Source organism: Terrapene carolina, unplaced genomic scaffold, assembly GCF_002925995.2.
Source record: "Terrapene carolina triunguis isolate 2854851 unplaced genomic scaffold, T_m_triunguis-2.0 Scaffold85, whole genome shotgun sequence".
NCBI classification, from domain to species: Eukaryota; Metazoa; Chordata; order Testudines; family Emydidae; genus Terrapene; species Terrapene triunguis.
This window is the reverse complement of record NW_020664436.1, coordinates 20,785,852-20,806,208: the sequence shown is the minus strand read 5'-3', so window position 1 is coordinate 20,806,208 and position 20,357 is coordinate 20,785,852. Positions and strand designations below refer to the sequence as shown.

Below are 20,357 nucleotides of genomic sequence, written 5' to 3'. Positions count from 1 at the left end.
TATATATATATATATATATAGTCTTTTATCTGGTGAAAAAAATTTCCCTGGAACCTAACCCCCCCCATTCACGTTAATTCTTATGGGGAAATTGGATTCACTTAACATCGTTTCACTTAAAGTCGCATTTTTCAGGAACATAACTACAACGTTAAGCGAGGAGTTACTGTAGTAATAAATAATAATAATAATAAAAAAATTAAAAAACCCTTAATTGGTGCTTTTTAATTTTCCCATATTTAGGGCTGTGTTAAGGAGAGTATTGGTTCCTGAGACCTGAAAAACTAGTTTTACATGTACTCTACCCTTCTACCTCTCATAGACTGGTTGACGTGCCATGGAAACAGCACTGAAAAGCGAGGGCCATCTGAACTGGGCATACAGAAAGCAAGCTTTGCTAGGGCATTTGGACTAAGTCATCGAAAAAAATGTTTTAGGACTTGATTAGATAATGGAAAAAACTAAAGGAAGAGTCAACATTGTTATGTGCTTATTTAAAAGGAGCTATGATAGCTTTTATCTTTGTTCTAAACTAGGGGAAAATAAGTACTGTAAACTGTTACTGCAGTTGTTGTAATACTTAAAATCACCATGAGTTATTTCTAACTACCCTCTAAAGCAGGTACAATATAGCATATTATTCTAGAGTCCAGACCAATAGTTCTCAAGCAAGGACCTAATATACCACATCTAAAACTAAAATATTTGGTGTACCACCTTCACAATTTATCAGTGTAGTTAGACTGGATTCTTATTCTGATTAAACCAACCTATATGTACCACAGTTTGAAAACTGCTTTTCTAGACTAATAAAGCATGTATATCTTGTTAGAAAACTCATTTTTGAGAGTGAATCTCTTTAAATATGAGACAACTCAACTTTGAATAACTTTATCTACTGGTCTAGTGTTTACCTATTTGCTATTTAAAAGTACTCAAGTATGTAATTTTCTATATGGTGCTAATCCTGTAAAGATTTATGCATGTGCTTAACTTTACATAGTTCCATCGACTTCAAATGGGACTACCTGCAGTACATAAAGTGTGAACTTAAGCCTGTCCATATGCTAGTACCAAATCATCTCGACAAAAGTGTGCAGCACAGGGAACACTGTTAAGCAACTGCTTCTACAGATACAAAATCTTGTTTTTATTAAGTACTTCCCACCGAGAATATTCTTGATATACATTTATAGCCCAAAGGCATTTTCTCAAATTTAAAACAGATCGAGTGTTGCTAATCTTTGGATAAGTGGTGATGTTCTTCTGATGTGTACTTTCCAGTTTGAGGACATAGTTATCCATTTCTCTTACCTACAGTATACCAACTTGCATCTGTTAATTTGTTGATGATAGCTTCCTGGTAAGTTCCATCTGGATTCTTTACTTCTACAACAGATCCTACCTAAAATAATATAAAAGCTACTTAACTTTTGAAAACTTTCAAACAGAGAATTCATCTGAATTAGGACTGTAAAAAATATTTTAAATCAGCAAATCTTAATTAGGGTAAGATGCTAAAAATACTTTGCTTAGAACAGGTCCAACCTTGTGTTCCTCAGGTGCACTGAATTTCTAGTTTAGCGCAGTTAAATGTACTTTACCTTTTACCTTCGCTCAAAATTATATTTGTAAATTTGTTACTTTATTTTTCCAAACCAATCCAGATAACTGAATATGGTTCATTCTTTGCTGCCAGCAAGTGGGGAATAAGAACTGTTTTGAGTTATGTCATTCTCTTGTAGAACAGCTTGCCAGTTCAAATCATCCAGCTGAGTTTTTTCCAAAGCAACAGTGACTAAAACCAGAACCAATCAAACTTCTTAGCTTCAAGCACAAAAGCCTATCAGTTATGCACTGAGTGCTCACATCCCCTTCACCTCCAGAGGAAGGAGGCAATATGAAGATTAAGAGACCGAGAGCACTATAAGCCTATTCTCCCCACTAGTCTTTGCAAAAGACAAATCATGTCAACCATTTTTGCTTTGCAGCTTTCTTCAATACTGTTCCTCTACTACTCATGCCTTCTGTCCACTTTTATTTTTCCCTTTACTATCCTATCTGCTTCTGTGTTTTGTTGAACACAGAGAGGGAGGTGTAGGCCCTATGAGGTAGAGGTAAGAAGCAGTTTTCCTTTCATCAAACTACACTTAACTGGAAAATCTGAGCCAGTAGGATCTTCTTTTAAAAAAGCTGTCACTAAAGGCTTCAAGAGGAAGATTATCTGATTTCCTGAATTGGTATTTGAAACCTGAAGTCCATATAAACGGTTTACACTGAAATATTAAAGTTGAAAGAATGTGACTAATGTGTATTTTATATTTTGACAAATTCCTGTACTTAAACTTTGGCAAGTGGTCATAGTTATACTTCTTACAAAAGTCCCATCCCTAAAACATAAGTTAATTCTCCCACTACTATAAAAGTCTTTACTTCTAGTAACAATTGAGTAAACTAACTCAGTAAAATAGTCAACAAGACCTATTTCTTTAAAATTCCTTGCCTGTAGTGTGGAAGCCCTTAGAGTGTCTTGTTGCACTGTTCAGTTTTTAAAAATTCAACTGATCAATGTGTCATGTTCACCTAGGATTACTGGCCTGGTTCCTCTTGCAAGGTTGGTGACCAGTATATGATCCTTGGTAAGCAGTTTGATTGATTGTTTCTGCATCATCTTTAGCCAGAAAGCTGGCTAGTTTGCTGACATCCAGCCTCTGAATGATATCGGAGACTTTTTCAATGTTTAAAAACCTTCAAGCCTTGTGACATGCCAATTCTCAATTCTGGCTCAGTATATATGCACAAAGCTTCAACAAAAGTTACGGCATAAGCATGTCAGTCTTAGTTCTCGCCATGCTGGCAGGACCCAACCCTATTAAAAATTGTGAATAAACATGATTTACTTTCATAATTAGAGAGCATTTAGCGCTGAACTAAACAAAGTTGATATAGATTCTAAAATCTGTAAGGACAGGTTTAAACTAGTGCAAATGCCTGTGAATACTAAAATCAATTTAACATTGACTTATCAATTTAACATCGACTTATCAATTTAACATCTCTTGATCTGGTAGAAAATAAAATGGGGAACTAATAGGTGTGGCTTTAAGATTTTTCCAGGGAAACAGGGACATCCCTCATGTTCTTAAGGAGCCCACATAAAAATGGAAATTGGGTGTGTGATTTGCACCAAAACATCTGCAAGCTGGTCAAAAAAGATTTGTGACCAAGCACTTAAACTGAGGAACCAGCTTTGTTTTCTCCCCTGGTAGCAGGGTAGAAATCTTAAATGAATCGGCTAAAACTACTTAATATTCAGGGTGATGGCTAGTTTCTTGTTAATCTTGTCCTTGTGGTAAGCAGGGAATCTGCTAAACAAATGACCTTTATACCTTGTCACTCTACACTGGCAGTGCTGGGTTTCGCTCTTTGCAATGGGCAATGGAACGGGCTTATGTCATGGCAGGACTGTATGTTCAGACCAGCCACAGATTTCCATATCATACCCTACATATTTAAAAACTCTTTAAATTCTCATCCCTATAGAAAGACTTCTACCTTGCTAATCAGTATTCCCAAAAAAGAAAAAAGTGTAACCTTAGATAGACATAACTATCAACACATTTTGATAAATGACTTTGAATTCTACTGAAATTCAAAAAATGTATTACCTTTAATGGGCCCTTTATGTGGTCATCCTGCACTTCCACTGTTGAAGAATCATGTCTAAATGTTACCTAGAAAATATAATTCAACTAACAATCACTTGATACAGTTGAGCAGCGTAAGTACATGAAAGCGTAAGCACTCCTTTTTCTCTAATTCTCATCTTGCATTCAACCAGCCTCCTGTAGCTGTTCAATTTGCTGAAGCTCTGTCACTCAGATATTTTTGTTTTACAAGATAACTTTAAACACTTCCAAGAAGTTATTTTGCAAGTGACCTTGATGCAAAGAAACGCTGTAAAAACAAACAAACTTTGCATAAAGATTTTAACTGGTGCCATCTAAAATGGTTGATCAGTCAAATAAAAGGATAAAGTCAACATATTTAGACCCAAAACATAGTCCTTAAACCAATGGTTCTATTTAAATTTATAACTTTAAAAAAACAGCTTCAGATTGTACTCCTGGCCTCAGTTTATGGTTCTACAATCTCACTTTTGTTTTGTTTCTCTCCCCATTGTTGAGTGAAAGATACATGTAAAACAGAGGAAACTCTGCAGGGAAGTGGTAAAAGTGGCTATAGACAACATGCTGTCAAATGTACAAGCTGAACAGAATTCTCTAGCCTCTCAGTTGGTGATCTTAAGTGTTACTTTTAACAGTCAGGCTTTGCCTACACTGCCACTTAAAAAAAGCCCCACCCGAAAGACAAAAGTTTTGCTGCCAGCAGCACTCTCCTGTTGACAACGCGAACCCCGCTTGTAGGGGGTGGAATTATTTTGTCGGCAAAAGTGCTGACAAACAGCATTTACACTGCCCAACTTTTACGCTAAAAGCTGTGTAGTGTAGACAAAGCCTAGGTAAACTTTCAGAGGAGTGTTAAGTTGTCATTGTCCTGTTAAAGGTAAATACCATGCAAACTTCTTGGAGGACTGTTTGGGTGTAAGGCAACAATGCTTTATTCTATGCATGCATTCATATGTTGCTCAGGGGGAAAATACTTAGGTAAGCTAGAGTTAATTTTTTTTTTTGGTGGGTAGGAAATCATGAGTAGTGCAGTTTACTAAACTGAAAACCCTAAAACATTTAAATAGACTTTATGGAGCCCAGAAATGTATAGTTCAGGTGAATAAAACTACTTTGCATTCTGAATCTTCATGCTGAGTGTCACTGGACTGGCACCTTGACACTAAGCACCCCTGTATTCACACCATACATACAATTGTAATAATCTTTGTACAAAATATGTCTTGAAGTATCATTTAAAAACTAATAACTCACTGATCATTAGTATTCTTGTGTAATGTATGTACGCTGTGGGTATTAAGAGTTATGAATAAGGCTGTGAGTTTGTCACGGAGGTCATGGAAGTCATGGATTCTGTGACTTTCCGTGACCTCCGTGACTTTTGCAGCAGCAGTCTCTGGCCACTGCGCCCCCTCCACCCCAGCAGCAGAATTTGGGTGTGGAGGGGGTTGGGGTATGGGATGGGGTGAGGCAAGCTCTAAGCGGCGCTTACCTGGGGGACTCCCCAGAAGCAGCGACATCCCCCTCACTCAGCTCCTAGGTGGAGGTGTGGCCAGGCAGCTCTGCACACTGCCTCCGCCTGCAGGCACCGCCCCTGCAGCTCCCATTGGCTGTGGTTCCCAGCCGATAGGAGATGTGAAGCCAGTGCTCTGGGCGGAGGCAGCACGCAGATTAAGTTTCAGACTTTTAGGTGTATGTTTTCACTTTTTGGGGGGTTGTAATCCTTTCTAACTTTATTCTTTTTTACTTGGCATCACTTAACCTATGTCCTGTTGTTAATAAATTTTATTTTTACTATAAACCAACTCAGTGCACTATTTAAATGAAGGGGCGTATTTACCCCAATTAAGTTATTGAGCAGTGATATGCTTTTGTGTCTTCAGAGAAATAATATGGTTCATTTGTTCCTCTAAACTGTTCGGGAGAGGGTTGGACATTGCAGAGCACATGATTTTGGGGAAATCTGGGTCGGGGGGGGGGGGGGGTCACCTTGCAGTTGTAACCAAGGCTGGTGGAAGCCAAAGTGGGACTGTAGACAGGCTGCTGGGGTCAGAGCTGCTGAACCAGGGCTGTCTAGCACACAGACACTCGAGCTGTGATCTGCATGCCTGTAGGCTGGTTATGAACATCCCAGGCTGGGAGCTATAGCAGCAAAGCACTGAGAGGCACAAAGAGTAGCACAGCAAGTGGTGATACAACCTCTTACTGGCCTGGATTTACACCCTCAAACCCCGTCACACATACCCACTGCACTTTGTGTAAGATGGAAATATTCTGACACAAGTAGCTTTCTTAAAGACTAATTCTTAACCCATATTTATAAAGCTTGGAGAAACGCAGGTATTATGGTTTCTGTACAAGTACGAATGATAGGATGGATCCCCTGTACTTCAACATGCAAGTGGTCTAGTTTCAGGTGTGGCTGTTTAGGACTGTAGTTCCAGACAAAGCAGGTATCTGGACAGTTCTTACAAACTAGAACAGGGGTGGGCAAACTTTTTGGCCCGAGGGCCACATCGGGGTTGTGAAACGTTATGGAGGGCCGGGAAGGGAAGGCTGTGCCTCCCCAAACAGCCTGGCCCCTGCCCCCTATCTGCCCCCTCCCACTTCCCGCCCCCTGACTGCTCCCCTCAGAGCCCCCAACCCATCCAACGCCCCCTGTTCCCTGTCCTCTGACTGCCCCGACCCCTATCCACACCCCCGCCCCCGATAGGCCCCCTGGGACTCCCATGCCTATCCAATACCCCCGTACCCTGACCGCCCCCCCAGAATCTCCACCCCCTATCCAACCGCCCCCTGCTCCCTGTCCCCTGACTGCCCCCCAGAACCCTCTACCCCTTATCCACAAGCTCCCCGCCCCCTTACCATGCCGCTCAGAGTGGCAGGACTGGCTTATTGGAAAGCCTGGGAGGTGGGCAGGCGCAAGCCGCGCAGTCTGGCACGAGCGGCGGGCCAGAGTGCTCCCCGCACGGCAGCGTGACTGCGGGGGAGGGGGAACAGCAGGGGAGGAGCCAGGGGGTAGCCTCCCTGGCTGGGAGCTCAGGGGCCGGGCAGGACTGTCCCGCAGGCCGGATGTGGCCCACGGGCCGTAGTTTTCCCACCTCTGCACTAGAAACACCACGTTCACCAGGAAGAACTGTTGTATCCTACTTACAAAAGGGTAAGTGAAGGAAGATAGTCATGAAGTTATCTGTATACATAACACTGTATTTGGGTTTTTTATAATTCAGCGCTGATGTACCAACAATTAATGGTCCAGGACCTCGACATGCAGGAGGTCTTGTGTCTAATGCTAACCAACTAGTTAAAGAAACAACCACCCCTTGCCAGAGATTTTGGAAGAAAAAACTCTAACTTTAAAAAAAAAAATTAAGTTTCTAGCCTTTACTGCTGGGAAGGAAATTACTTGAGCAATGGTGTGTCAAGTCTGTAACTGAACTAGCTGGAAAAATAGCTCAAAGTATGAACTGCCTTTATTCATCTTAATTAGGCACTAACTGAAGCCTAATCAAGATTATTTACATATCATAACTATTTAAAAAATGATCACTAAAACATTCAACTAACATGCTTAGCTCTGGGTGCAGCAGTTTATATTGGGGATAAGGTAAAGAGGGGAGAACTGCCATATTCGCTGGGTAAAACTAACATGCCCAACACTATCTGGTGGGAGGGGGGAAGAAATGAGCCACCATCTCCATTCCAAAAGCCTCTGCTTCCTGAACCATGAAACTTCACTGCCTCCTACACCTTTTAGAAGTCCAAACTGCTCCAAATCTCAGCTGTCTCCCACTTCAATTTTTATAATACGATTGCACTGTTACAAAATTCTGTAGCACCCGTAAGACTTGGGGGAAGTGTAAAAGTGAGACATTCTAAAAATGACTTCAATACTAACAAAAAATACCGAACTGATTATTTGCTTTAATATTTAATTCAGTTTACTGAGTTGAATGGAAGTTGATGCAGAAATAATGGTTCTTTGCTGAAAAACTTAAATTATGTTAAGTTCCTGTGCCTTTTATATAGGATTTTTTTTATACAAGACCGTACAACCGCCTCTAGAAATACACCACTAAGTTAAATGGGGAGGAGAGGAAAAGAGAACAGCTAAAACTACTTATTATATATCAAGTAAGTCATTTCTAGTCCTGAAAAGTCTGTTGCTCTTCCTACATGAATTATGTAAAATAGACCATGCTGATGACATTTAAACAGACTCTGCAAGCTAAAATTCATGTTATAAAGATAATTTTGATTTCCCTGGTAAAATGAAGATGACTCCCTTATGTGTGATAGGAGACTGGAGTAGAGGCTACAAACAACTGGGGGTAGGGAAATATGCAGCAAGCAAGCTACCAAAAACTTCAGAAGCACTCAGTTGGTGATGAAAAATTCCCATATGGCCCAAGTGTCAGCTGAAAATCTTGAAAAATCAGAAGTGTGCCAGAAAGAGTTGAATAACTTTTGGGAAAATCAGGGGTCACTGTTAGATTAAAGAACTTTTAAAATTCCTTATTTGTTAAACATCTCAAACTTAAAATAGACTTAGGAACATCACTGTTTTACTTTGGTCTATTTTAACTTCTTGTATTGCTGTAGCACTTAAAAGTCCCAAATAGGTACTGGGACTCTATTGTCCTAGACTGCATAAATGAGTAGTGAAGAGACAGTCACTGCCCCAAGAAGCTAACAATCATGGTAGTTCGGACCATAAAGATAAGTTAGTACACCTCTATTGCCCCTTGTGTTAAATTCTGCCTCAGCCTATGTGAACCTGACATTATCCATATTAAAATGTCCTTGTAGTTCTTGTATAAAATGGTTTTATTAAGATTTTAACTGGGGCAGGTGGTGGATGTTTTCTGATGTTAATAAAACAAGATAGAGGCAAGAAAGACTTATTCTACCACTTCAAGGAGATGCTTCAGGTAATCTTCAGGCCATAAAATTCATTTTGTGATAACTTTTTATGGAAGGTCTTCATAGCACAGGCTAGTGGGTCTCACCCGTATCCCACCCTCGCTGCCTTTCCGGTGTCTATCATTTCATACAGATCAATAAGGTCAGGGCTGGCTCCAGCTTTTTTGCCGCCCCAAGCAGCGAAGGAAAAAAAAATAATAAAAAGATAAAGCCGCAATCGGTGGCAGCTCTACCATGCTGCTTCATTCTTCGGCAGCAATTTGGCAGCTGGCCCTTCCCTCCAAGAGGGACCCGCCGCCGAATTGCCACCGAAGACCCAGACATGCCGCCCCTTTCCATTGGCCGCCCCAAGCACCTGCTTCCTACACTGGTGCCTAGAGCCGGCCCTAATAAGGTGTAAGTTTACACTTTCCACTCATTGTTTGTTCATACTGAAGGCAGCTTCCTTTTACAGAATGTCTAAGCTAGTCTGTAAATGCACACTTTTCATAAATAAGGTCAAATTATATTAAATGCCTAGGGACGCTGGAGGGGTTTCCTAACACAGATTTCACTAAGCTGGAGGAGAAATTCTTAACTGTTCATGTTGCAACAACTTCGTGAACTGTTCTGTTAGCACTATATTTTGTTAAAGTTTTTTTAAAACACATCCTACATTTTGGTATAAGTGTTAGCTGTCTACCATTATAGCGGACACCAGCTGAGAGCCTAAGGCAATGGCTGTCTATACAGAGCTAAGTCATGCAACTGGAGTCAAACACTTTATAATCCAAGTCAGTAATAGCAGGAAACAGTCAAGTGCTCACTACAACAACAACGATGAAAACTTACTTTGGTGTTTCATTTATTCCAACCAGGCAACTCAATGGAGGGATCTAGCAGGGATCAAGAGCACTTACGGAAAAGCTCAGTACTGTAATATTATGCTCCTAGATTTCAGCTGAGCTATAGTGTGAAAAATATTTTCTTGAAGATTCGTTATTCAATAAAGTGTTTTGTCAGAATAGCTCAGATGCAATTTAGCAACAGATAGTATTACAGTACTGAGTTTTCCTTAATTCTTGATCCCTCCTAGCTTTCTCCACTGGGTTTTTCATAGGCATGGATAAGAAAACTTGAGCAGGCACTTTCCTGGTACAGTTATTCAAACATACAAACTTAGATGATCGATAATAGATTTAACTGCTCAAGACAAGTCCAGAAGTTGCCCTGTATACTTCTAGTTGTATTTTAACTAGTTTATAATAGTCTTTAAAAGCTATACCGAGTATTCCCTCTACAACATGCAGATAGACTGTATATGATTTATACTGATTGCGTCAATTATCAACTGGACAGCTTAGGGATCAGGAAGGAATTCCTGTCCACATATGAAAGCATTTAACAGTTAACTAGATGCTTCATCTGAAGATGGAAGAGGCTTCCCCTTTCTCTGAAGCAGTAGTAGTCTGCTAGATGGTAAAGTCATGTGTTCCTAAAAAGCACTGCCTTAAACCTATGGAAAAATAATTGTAAAATGAACAACAAGGAGTCCGGTGGCACCTTAAAGACTAAACAGATTTATTTGGGCATAAGCTTTCGTGGGTAAAAAACCCACTTCTTCAGATGCATGGAGTGAAAATTACAGATGCAGGCATTATTATACTGACACATTCTTCTCCTTCTCTTCATGTGTCAGTATAATAATGCCTGCATCTGTAATTTTCACTCCATGCATCTGAAGAAGTGGGTTTTATTTATACCCAAATAAATCTGTTAGTCTTTAAGGTGTCACCGGACATCTTGTTGTTTTTGTGGATACAGACTAACATGGCTACCTCAGGATACTTGTAAAATGAACTACATCTCATCTTAAGCCTTGTCTATATGAACAGTTAGTACATGGCAAGTTGCAATGTAAAAGCATGTCTTTCACAGTGGAAGTAGATAAAATACATCGGGGAAATCTTTAATGAGCACCAGCAGGGTCCACTCAGACCTCTAGGGCTTGGCAAGCTAGTATGAGGCACATTTACTTCCCAACTTGCCACACACTGTTTGCTTAGACAAGTCCTAAGACTATAGCTGTACAACCAGCCTGTGGCTTTAGGGGCCACAGTGTGGGAGGCAGGCATAAAGGAGCATCACAGGAAGAGCGACTGAAGACACTGCCTGAAGAAGAGAAATAGGCATGATGCTCCTGAAGGGATGGTTAGGTAGCACATGCAGGAGCCCTAATGCCGCACCTTTTTTCAATGCCAGTCAGCATGGAAGAGGAGTTGAGTAATGGATGTGACTAAGCCCCTTGAGTGTATCATGAGTAAAGTGTATCTGCATGTTATGGCATTCACAATATCCATGAATTTTTCTGAAAAATTAACAGGAAAACTACATACCTTGACTTTGACGAGTCTTTTTGCTGTCTTGATCTTGGCCTCACAGAAGGCTCCTCTATATTTAGCACTCACATCAGTGCCCACTGTCAAATATGGAGGCTCATCAATGGCCTGGAAGAGAGAGGAACACAAGGGGCCTTTAATGTCCCAAACACTTCCATGATTATCAGTCCTCAAACACAAGATGATTGACATTACAGCTATAGCAGAGACATAATGGCTGTAATTGGGGAAGGGCAGGGACCCCCTCCTGCAGTAGTAAGCTTGGTGTTGCTGGGGTAGTGCTCTCAGTAGGTCAACTGTTGGTCTGTTTTAAGTTTGTCAAGTGTGTCCAAAGTGTGTGGCGAATATTCTTTTGCAATTAGTAAAAATCTAAATTAGAAAATACCCCCTTAAATTTCTTGCAAATACTGATACCTTTAAAAGATTATAGCGATGTTGACAGCCTCTTCAAACCCTCAAACTTTCCTAACTTAAAAAGGTAATTATCAGACTAATAAGATTAATTTATGGAAATGTTGTAGGTCTCATCTGAGCCTACATGACTACCCATGCTTGAACCTATCCAATGTGAACACACATAGGCAGACACATGCTACTGACATCAGCTATTGCTATATCAGTTAGATGGCCATTCCACATATTCCAGTGGAAGGTCTTGGGAACATATGACTACCATACCTAATCTACCTTCTTGGAGCAAGAGGTACAAAGATCTTTTTTCTACTGATCCCCAGAAAAGAACCTGAACTTAAAAATATAAATTCCTAGTGTGCTGGGAATGAGCCAGACTGAAGCTCTGGGGGCTAGAAGAGAACCTTTAGCATTTAAGCCACAAATACATAACACATTCTATATATTCAGTAAGTGTTATAATTTGAGGATATGCTGAATTCTTTATACAGAAGTGGATGAATCCCTGATTCAAGAGAAAAAGTCAATTCAACCTTACCTACAAAACCTCAAGGGGCACTTTATAATGCGTCATCTGGTCTCTGATATAACATACCTTTTTGTTCAATGCCTACTATGCTCACTAAATTAACATTCATTCCTTAAACTCCTCACTATTTAAAATAGACATTTTATGGCACTGATTAGTCTCAAAACTTCCTCTTAAACTGATACATTATTTCAAGCATGTGTCATGAATACTTTCAATACACTTTATTCTCCATATTCCAAGCCTTTCCTTTATATAAACTTGATTTCCTATGAAAATCACCTGTTTCTGCAATACTGACACCAATAAAAAATTTTTCCCAGATCTTCTCTTAACAAGAGTAGGACACATCATTTTAACCAGTCACAAGAAGTTTTCTGGCATGCTTGTGAGCTGGCTAATTATTTCACAATCTTGAAAGCTCACCGTCTATAGAGCATAAAGCTTTTGTTAGTTAGGGATTCAGGCCTATAGTCACCCATTGAGATAAATATTTGTGCTGAAGATCAGTGAGCATGTGTACAACAGCACTTTATGCATAGAAAGTGCTGTAAGTATTAAATATTGTGTACCCACTGCTGACCAATAAACATTGAACTTGTTTACAGAGACCAACAGATGTATAATTAATGAAGACTAACTGTAGTAAGCATCATTTCCCTTCACTGGGTAAAATAACCCTATTGAAGGAATATTATTGAGGCATACTAATATCACCATATTTACATTAACTAAGGCCCTAAGCCCCCATGCAGTTCTCGACATACTGAGGAAGAGAGGAGTGCCACTTCCACAGCATGCTCACTCACTTCCTTCCTAACCTCAGAGTCCCCTGTGCTGATTAGAACAAGAGCAAGGGTTTGTTGCCTGATACCCTGTTGTATTTTGTAGTGTGCCCAGGTGTTAATTAAGGAATAAGCTTATTCCCTCTACATACTGATCAATCTTATACTTCTATAATCCTAAAGTTTAACTCTATTTAGCATACAATAATTATATATGACATAACATGTTAGTTAATTATAACCACACAGTAAATGAACAATACACTACAATCATTGGCTATAGGTGGAGGTCAGAATCTGGTGGGGACCTACTTCCCTCTCCTCAGCCCTCAAGTTCAAAGGGGAAGCTTGCCCAAATTACTGCAGACTGTTTCCCCATGGCATTCAGAATCCTTTCCACCTCTACCCCAGTGAGTGTTCTTAGGAGTAGCTGTGGCAGCACAGTGACGGGTGCTGCAAGAGTCATGCCTTCCAGAGGGCAGTGTAAAATGCAGGGGCCACAGTGTGAAGCCTGAAACACTTGGAATCCCACTCCTGCTAGAAGAATTAAAGAGAAACTCAGCTGAACTTTCCCAGTTTACACCCTCACATGTAGGAAAGACTTCTGTGTGAGATATGCTAGGTGTGCTGCAATAAGTAATTATAACTGTTTTTGACAACTGTTATGACCAGATAGTTATGTGGAGTTATTTTTCTCAGCATGGACCTGATAATCCAACTTTCCCAAAGTAACAGCAGTACACATTGATGCACCTCTGTGACAGAATGGAAGTCTCTTTAAATAAAAGAGAAATGGTTCTAAAGTCTGTTTGTTAAAACTAAGGTACTTGAGGAATATTGGGCTTATAAAAAGATCATTAAAAACTATCACATTAAATAAATAAATTCTATGATAACAATGTATTAAATAGCTATGCAATTGCCACCAGCCCTGGGAAGTGTTATGACAAATGACCTATTACAAGTTTTGTCACTTTAAGAAGAGCTGTCTGATAGGAGGAGCCTGAAACTGGAAGCTGTCTGCCAGAAGTTTCTCTAACTCACTGACTGAAACCAGAGTATAGCTGCTGCAGCAGGAAACACCTATATTTTCTGTCTGGGATCAGCGAGAAATCCAGGGACTGCATTAGATTAAGTAAGGATTGTAGTTAAACTAAATTTGTCCTCTTAAGGAGATTGATGGGCAAAGCTGCAGGCAAGGCTTTTCATGACTGATGGCCTGTGGAGAGTAACTTATCGAGCACAGGCCCAAGGGCCTGCTGGAGCTGTGCTTTTAATATGCCGTTGGATCTGTGCTTGTGGATACAGTAGGAAAGGTAACACTGAATTTATGATTATTTTGCTAATCGAGGACTTGAGAATGCACAACAGCTCAGGGATTATCTATGTGCTAAAATGTACAGTATTTCTTCCTGTTGCTCATTAGTGCCACACTTCCATATCTGGGTTAACTTAAAAATCAACCTCAGCCATACAAACTAATGGTACTAACCAAGGAAGTGAGGTGGGTGAAGACTAATTAAAAGAGGCACTCCACATTGTCTCAGAAAGGAATCTGCTCTAGGGGCCCAAAGAGGGCAGAGTGAATATTTACTGCAGGACTAGCTCTGTCAGCAAGTTAAAAACTTCCTATGTCAGTCTTGTGCATCATCATAGTGGGATTGACATGTATGATACTAATTTAGGCAATATAAACAAACCTGGAGTAATTTTGCAACTATGGTATTCTTTGATCCTCAACACATTGCTTCTTTTGCAGAAAAATTGACCAGCATCAAAACCAATGATCAGTTTTAAAATAAAATGAGAAACTAATGACCAAGAAGAAAATACTTTTGTAATTAGTGTTACCCACTAGGCTTTCTAGAATATTGCAGCTTTATCTAGGTCTTAATTCTTCGTTAATTGAAATAGGAAGACTAGCTTCTTTGCTCTCTTAGCTCACTAGTTCCTCAAATTCAAATGAACTGTTATGTAGTCTATTTGAAGAAAACAGTCCCTGTATATATAAGGAGGCAGTTAGTGCTGTTAAAGCTGGTTTACCACTTAAATACAAGCTGTCTCTAGGTGACCTGTTAGCAATTTCTACCAGTTCAGTGGCTGAATTTTCTTTGGCAGCCAACAATACTTTTGGAGTGATTCAGCTTCAGCCTTCAAACTGATTATGCGTCATAGGATTGACAGTTAGATGCCCATGCCATAGAAGAATCCATCTCTCCTACAGTTAGACATCAATCCAGCACTGTAGTTCTGATCTTTCAAATGAGATGGAGGAGCTAAAGGTTTGAAAACACTTCAGAACAAACAGGAACACTTAAAAATTAGTATTTGAAGAACAAAAGTAAGTGATACTTTGTTCTTACATAGCTTCTTTGGGGACTGTTAATGAGGTCAGCTCTCTTTAGCTATGTGGGATGAGATCATCACTGTACCTTCTCGCAAAATTGCGCAGTATGTATTGAATCTGAATGACTCTAAAGTCTGTGGCATGTCATTATTACTTCTGTATGCTGCCTTTTATTCAGGATTCCCAAGAGCTTTATATATTCACCTAAATTATATAATTTATATCCTAATCTGTGTTCCTCATTGTACCCCACACACCACATAGGATGTTCTGAGCAAGCCACACAGAAACAAGATTAAGCATTAAACCAACAAACGTAGCAGACATGCTCAGTAGGAAAGCCGGATCTGCAGCTTTAAAGGTAATGTGCAAGGCGCGGGGGGGAGGGGCTCTTGGAAATTCTTGTACTTGTTATGTAAAGGAGGTCTGAAAGTCTTAGTTTTTTTAACATTAGAAATTCAGGTCCTATCTAGCCTGGAAGGGTATGACTGGATAACTTAGTGAAATTATTTCAGAAGAGCCAAAAGAATGAAAGTTGAGCTGTTGAAAAGGGCTCACAAATATGCCTAGATCCCCAAACAGGTCCTCGAAGTTTAAGTGTGTGTGTGTGGGGTGGGGGGGGAGGGGAGAGACCAAGCTTGACATGCCTGATTTTCTTCTAAAGTCAAAATCAAGCAGAAAAGACTGCATTCCTCAATAACTTTTTAAACTAAAATACTTTTCGAGGAACCTGTTAAGCCAGGGGTGGGCAAACTTTTTGGTCTAAGGGCTACATCTGGGTATGGAAATTGTATGGCGGGCCATGAATGCTCACAAAATTGGGGATTGGGGTGTATGAGAGGGTGAGGGCAGTGGGGTGGGGCCAGAAATGAGGAGTTCAGGGTGTGGGAGGGGGCTCTGGACTGGGGCAGGGCGTGGGGGGGGGCTCCAGCTGGGGGTGCGGGCTCTGGGGTGGGGCTGGGGATGAGAGGTTGGAGTGCAGGACGGTGCTCTGGACTGGGACCAAAGGGCTCAGAGGGCAGGAGGGGGATCAGGGCTAGGGCAGGGGATTGGGGCATAGGAGGGGGTTGGGGTGCAGGCTCCGGGTGGCGCTTACCTCAAGCAGGTCCCGGAAGCAGCGACATGTCCCCTCTCTGGCTCCTATGCAGAGGTGTGGCCAGGTGGCTCTGCATGCTGCCCTGTCCACAGGCACTGCCGCTGCAGCTCCCATTGGCTGCAGTTCCCGACCAATGGGAGCTGCAGAGCCAGCGCTTGGGGTGGGGGCAACATACAGAGCCCCCTAGCTGCCCCTATGTGTAGGAGCCGGAAGGGGGACACGCCACTGCTTCCGGGAGCTGCACGGAGCTACAGTACGCATGGAGTGGGGCAAGCCCCGGACCCTGCTCCCCAGCGGGAGCTCAAGGGACGGATTAAAACGTCTGAAGGGCCAGATGTGGCCTCCGGGCTGTAGTTTGCCCACCCCTGTGTTAAGCCTTCTTATGCCCTGCATGTCCTCCACAATTTAAGTCGGTTGCACCCATGCTGCAGCTGATTGGCACTTGCTGCATTTACCTATTCTTCAAATTTTAGCATTCCTTAGCCACCCCAATCCATGAGTATTTAAAAAAAATTGAATAGTGGAAAGCAGAGGTTCAAAACCAAGAGAATACAGCAAGATATGAGGCAAGGTTTGCTTAGAGGAGCAAAAGTCAACTGTGCAATTCCTGCCTCCAGCTCTAGCAGTCACTCAATCCCCAACTAACTCAGATCTTTCAATTGTCCAAATGAATAATAATTTTGAAGGTTACAGGGAATCCATCATCTTGCATCAGATTCAGATCTCTACCCCCTACTGGTAAATTAAATGTTTTCTTATGCAGCAGATTGCTTAAGGTATTCAGATAGACTATAGCATTTAACTTAGTTTTACTGAGACTTGTTAGAATGTAAGTATGATCTATTCGGTCTCAACCACTGCCTCTTCAGAGATGGCTAATTATTAAGCTATTTTGACTCTATGCTGCTGAAGTGATGCAACTGAGTCTGATTAGCTTGAGATGACGGATTATTGAACAGAGTGATGATAAAGGCTATTTCCCCTGAAAAACAGGTGTTCAAGTTTCTTTTGGATAACACTTGTAAATCCAAATAACCATTTAATCCAGTGATTTCTATCTTAACCCCTTACATCTAGCTCAATACTTGAAGTACAGTTTCACTTCTAACACCCAACACATAAAGAAATATTACTACTTGCACTACTGCAAGTTACATTTGGTTTCACATCTGAACCTCTAAGGGCAAGTGTGCGCTACATCAGCGCAGGAGTGCCGCTGTAGCGCTTGTGGTGAAGACGCACTATGCCAATGGGAAAGCACTCTCCTATCAGCATAATTACTCCACCTCTGCGAGAAACGGAAGCTATGTCTCGTCTCTCTCTCCTGCTGACATAGTGCCAGTGTGGACAATGTGAAACTTATGTCACTGTGGGGGGTGGGGGGGCTTTTTCACACCCCTGAGTGATGTAAGTTATATCAACTGTAGTGTGGACCTGCCCTAATATACTCCAACTTGTCTACAACTGTCTTACACACAGGCCAAATCTGATTAATTCTTCCTCATAACACAAACTATTTTACTGCTCTCCTAATAAACTTTCAGTCTTCTCACTGTCACCACATAAAGCGTCCATACATTAGAAACGGACAAGGCTTAAAGTACTGCCTTCAGAGTTTTGAGACAGACCAGCTTGTGAGGGGAAGACTTTCTTCAGTTTTTTCATAGCTAAGTACAACTGCAGCGAGCTCCACACAAGAGAACTGCCCACAGAGCTTACTGCAGGATCAGGGCCTCAGTCAACAAAACTACACTGAATAGTTGACTATTGCTGTTTATACTTCAAGTAACTCTAGTGGGAACCTCAGTTACAACTATCCAACGTAGCTAAAAAGGGACATCAACTTAATTGTTCCTGTTATTGTAAGTATAAATTTTTCAGGAAACACGTATTACTAGAACAGACTACTTACATTTATGCAGTTTGTTGAACTTTGTATCTAACATGATGCATATTCAATTTCACTGTATACAGTAGAACCTCAGAGTTAGGAACATCTAGGTTGTTTCTAACTCTCAACAAAACGTTATGGTCATTCTTTCAAAAAGTTTACAACTGAACATTGACTTAATACAGCTTTGAAACTTTACTATGCAGAAGAAAAATGCTGCTTTTAACTATCTTAATTTAAATGAAACAAGCACAGAAACAGTTTCCTTACCTTGTCAAATCTTTTTTTAAAAACTTTCCCTTTATTTTTAGTAGTTTACATTTAACAAAATACTGTACTGTATTGGCTTGGAGGGGGGGAGGGCGTCTGCTGCCACCTGATTGCGTACTTCTAGTTCTAAATGAGATGTGTGGTTGACTGGTGAGTTCGTAACTCTGAGGTTCTACTGTTGTTTCCTTTGGCCTGGTCTACACTACGAGTCTAGGTCGAATTTAGCAGCGTTAAATCGAATTAACCCTGCACCCGTCCACATAACGAAGCCATTTACTTTGACATAAAGGGCTCTTAAAATCGATTTCTGTACTCCTCCCCGACGAGGGGAGTAGTGCCAAAATCGACATTGCCATTTCGAATTAGGGTTAGTGTGGACGCAATTCGACGGTATTGGCCTCCGGAAGCTATCCCACAGTGCACCATTGTGACCGCTCTGGACAGCAATCTGAACTCGGATGCACTGGCCAGGTAGACAGGAAAAGCCCCGCGAACTTTTGAATTTCATTTCCTGTTTGCCCAGCGTGGAGAGCACAGGTGACCACACAGAGCTCATCAGCACAGGTAACCATGCAGTCCAAGAATCGAAAAAGAGCACCAGCATGGACCGTACCAGAGGTACTGGATCTGATCGCTATATGGGGAGAGATTCCGTGCTAGCAGAACTACGTTCCAAAAGACAAAATGCCAAAACATTTGAAAAAATCTCCAAAGGCATGATGGAGAGAGGCCACAATAGGGACTCACTACAGTGCCGTGTGAAAGTTAAGGAGCTCAGACAAGCATACCAGAAAACCAAAGAAGCAAACAGGTCAGAGCCACAGAAATGCCACTTCTACGCTGAGCTGCATGCAATTCTGGGGGGGAGCCGCCACCACTACCCCACCCCTGACCGTTGATTCCGAGGAGGGGGTACTCTTAGCCATGCCTGAGGATTCTGCGGACGGGGAAGATGAGGAGGAGGAGGAGGAGGAGGACGATGACGAGCTTACGGAGAGCACACAGCACTCCGTTCTCCCCAACAGCCAGGATCTTTTTCTCAGCCTGACTGAAGTACCCTCCCAGGGCGGTATCCCAGTCAATGAAGCCATGGAAGGGACCTCTGGTGAGTGTACCTTTGTAAATATAAAACATGGTTTAAAAGCAAGCATTTTTTAATGATTAATTTGCCCTGAGGACTTGGGATGCATTCGCGGCCAGTACAGCTACTGGAAAAGTCTGTTAACGTGTCTGGGGATGGAGCGGAAATCCTCCAGGGACATCTCCATGAAGCTCTCCTGGAGGTACTCCAAAAGCCTTTGCAGAAGGTTTCTGGGAAGTGCAGCCTTAGTCCATCCTCCATGGTAGGACACTTTACCACGCCATGATAGTAGCAAGTAATCTGGTATCATTGCATGACAAAGCCTGGCAGCGTATGGTCCCAGTGTTTGCTGGCATTCAAGCAATATCCGTTCTTTATCTCACTGTGTTATCCTCAGGAGAGTGATATCGTTCATGGTAACCTGGTTGAAATACGGGAATTTAATTAAGGGGACAGAGGTGGCCGTTCCTACTAGGCTGTTTGCCTGTGGCTGAAAAGAAATCCTTCCCTGCAGTTAGCCAAGCGGTGTGTGTGTGTGGGGGGGAAGGGCGGGGGGGGGGCATTGGCGCTGAGCTTTTTGCGTTTGGCTAACAGGGATCTTCCCTAGGGTGACCAGATGTCCCGATTTTATTGGGACTGTCCCGATATTTGCTTGTTTGTCCCGCATCCCGACCAATGTTAGGTCGGGACACTGGACAAACAAGCAAAGGCTCCGGAGCCTGGAAGGACTCGCCCCCCCGCCCCCGCTGCGACTCCGCCCCCTCCTTCCCCCATTGACTCCCTCCCCACATCCCCACCTCTTCCCCAAGCACGCCATTCCTCCTCCCTCCAGCGCTTGTGGAGGGAGGCCCCGGAGACGCAGGGGGAGCGCGGGGAGGGGGTGAGTGAGAGTCCGGCCTGGCCCCGAGCGCAGGCAGGACTCAGTCGGGCGGTACCTGGAGGGAGAGTAGGGGGGCG

The 20,357-nt window shown here is 42.0% G+C and overlaps 1 protein-coding gene across 1 annotated transcript in view; it reads right to left on the bottom strand.

The window, feature by feature from the left end:
• Positions 1-20,357, bottom strand: part of ARID4B (AT-rich interaction domain 4B) — a 138,266-nt gene that overhangs the window by 85,859 nt on the left and 32,050 nt on the right. The window contains exons 3-5 of the mRNA XM_026649674.2: positions 10,988-11,098; positions 3,669-3,734; positions 1,315-1,405 (exon numbers count right to left, since the gene is read on the bottom strand). Of these exons, the coding sequence (XP_026505459.1) occupies positions 1,315-1,405; positions 3,669-3,734; positions 10,988-11,098 (268 nt within the window). The remainder of the gene's footprint in view (positions 1-1,314; positions 1,406-3,668; positions 3,735-10,987; positions 11,099-20,357) is intronic.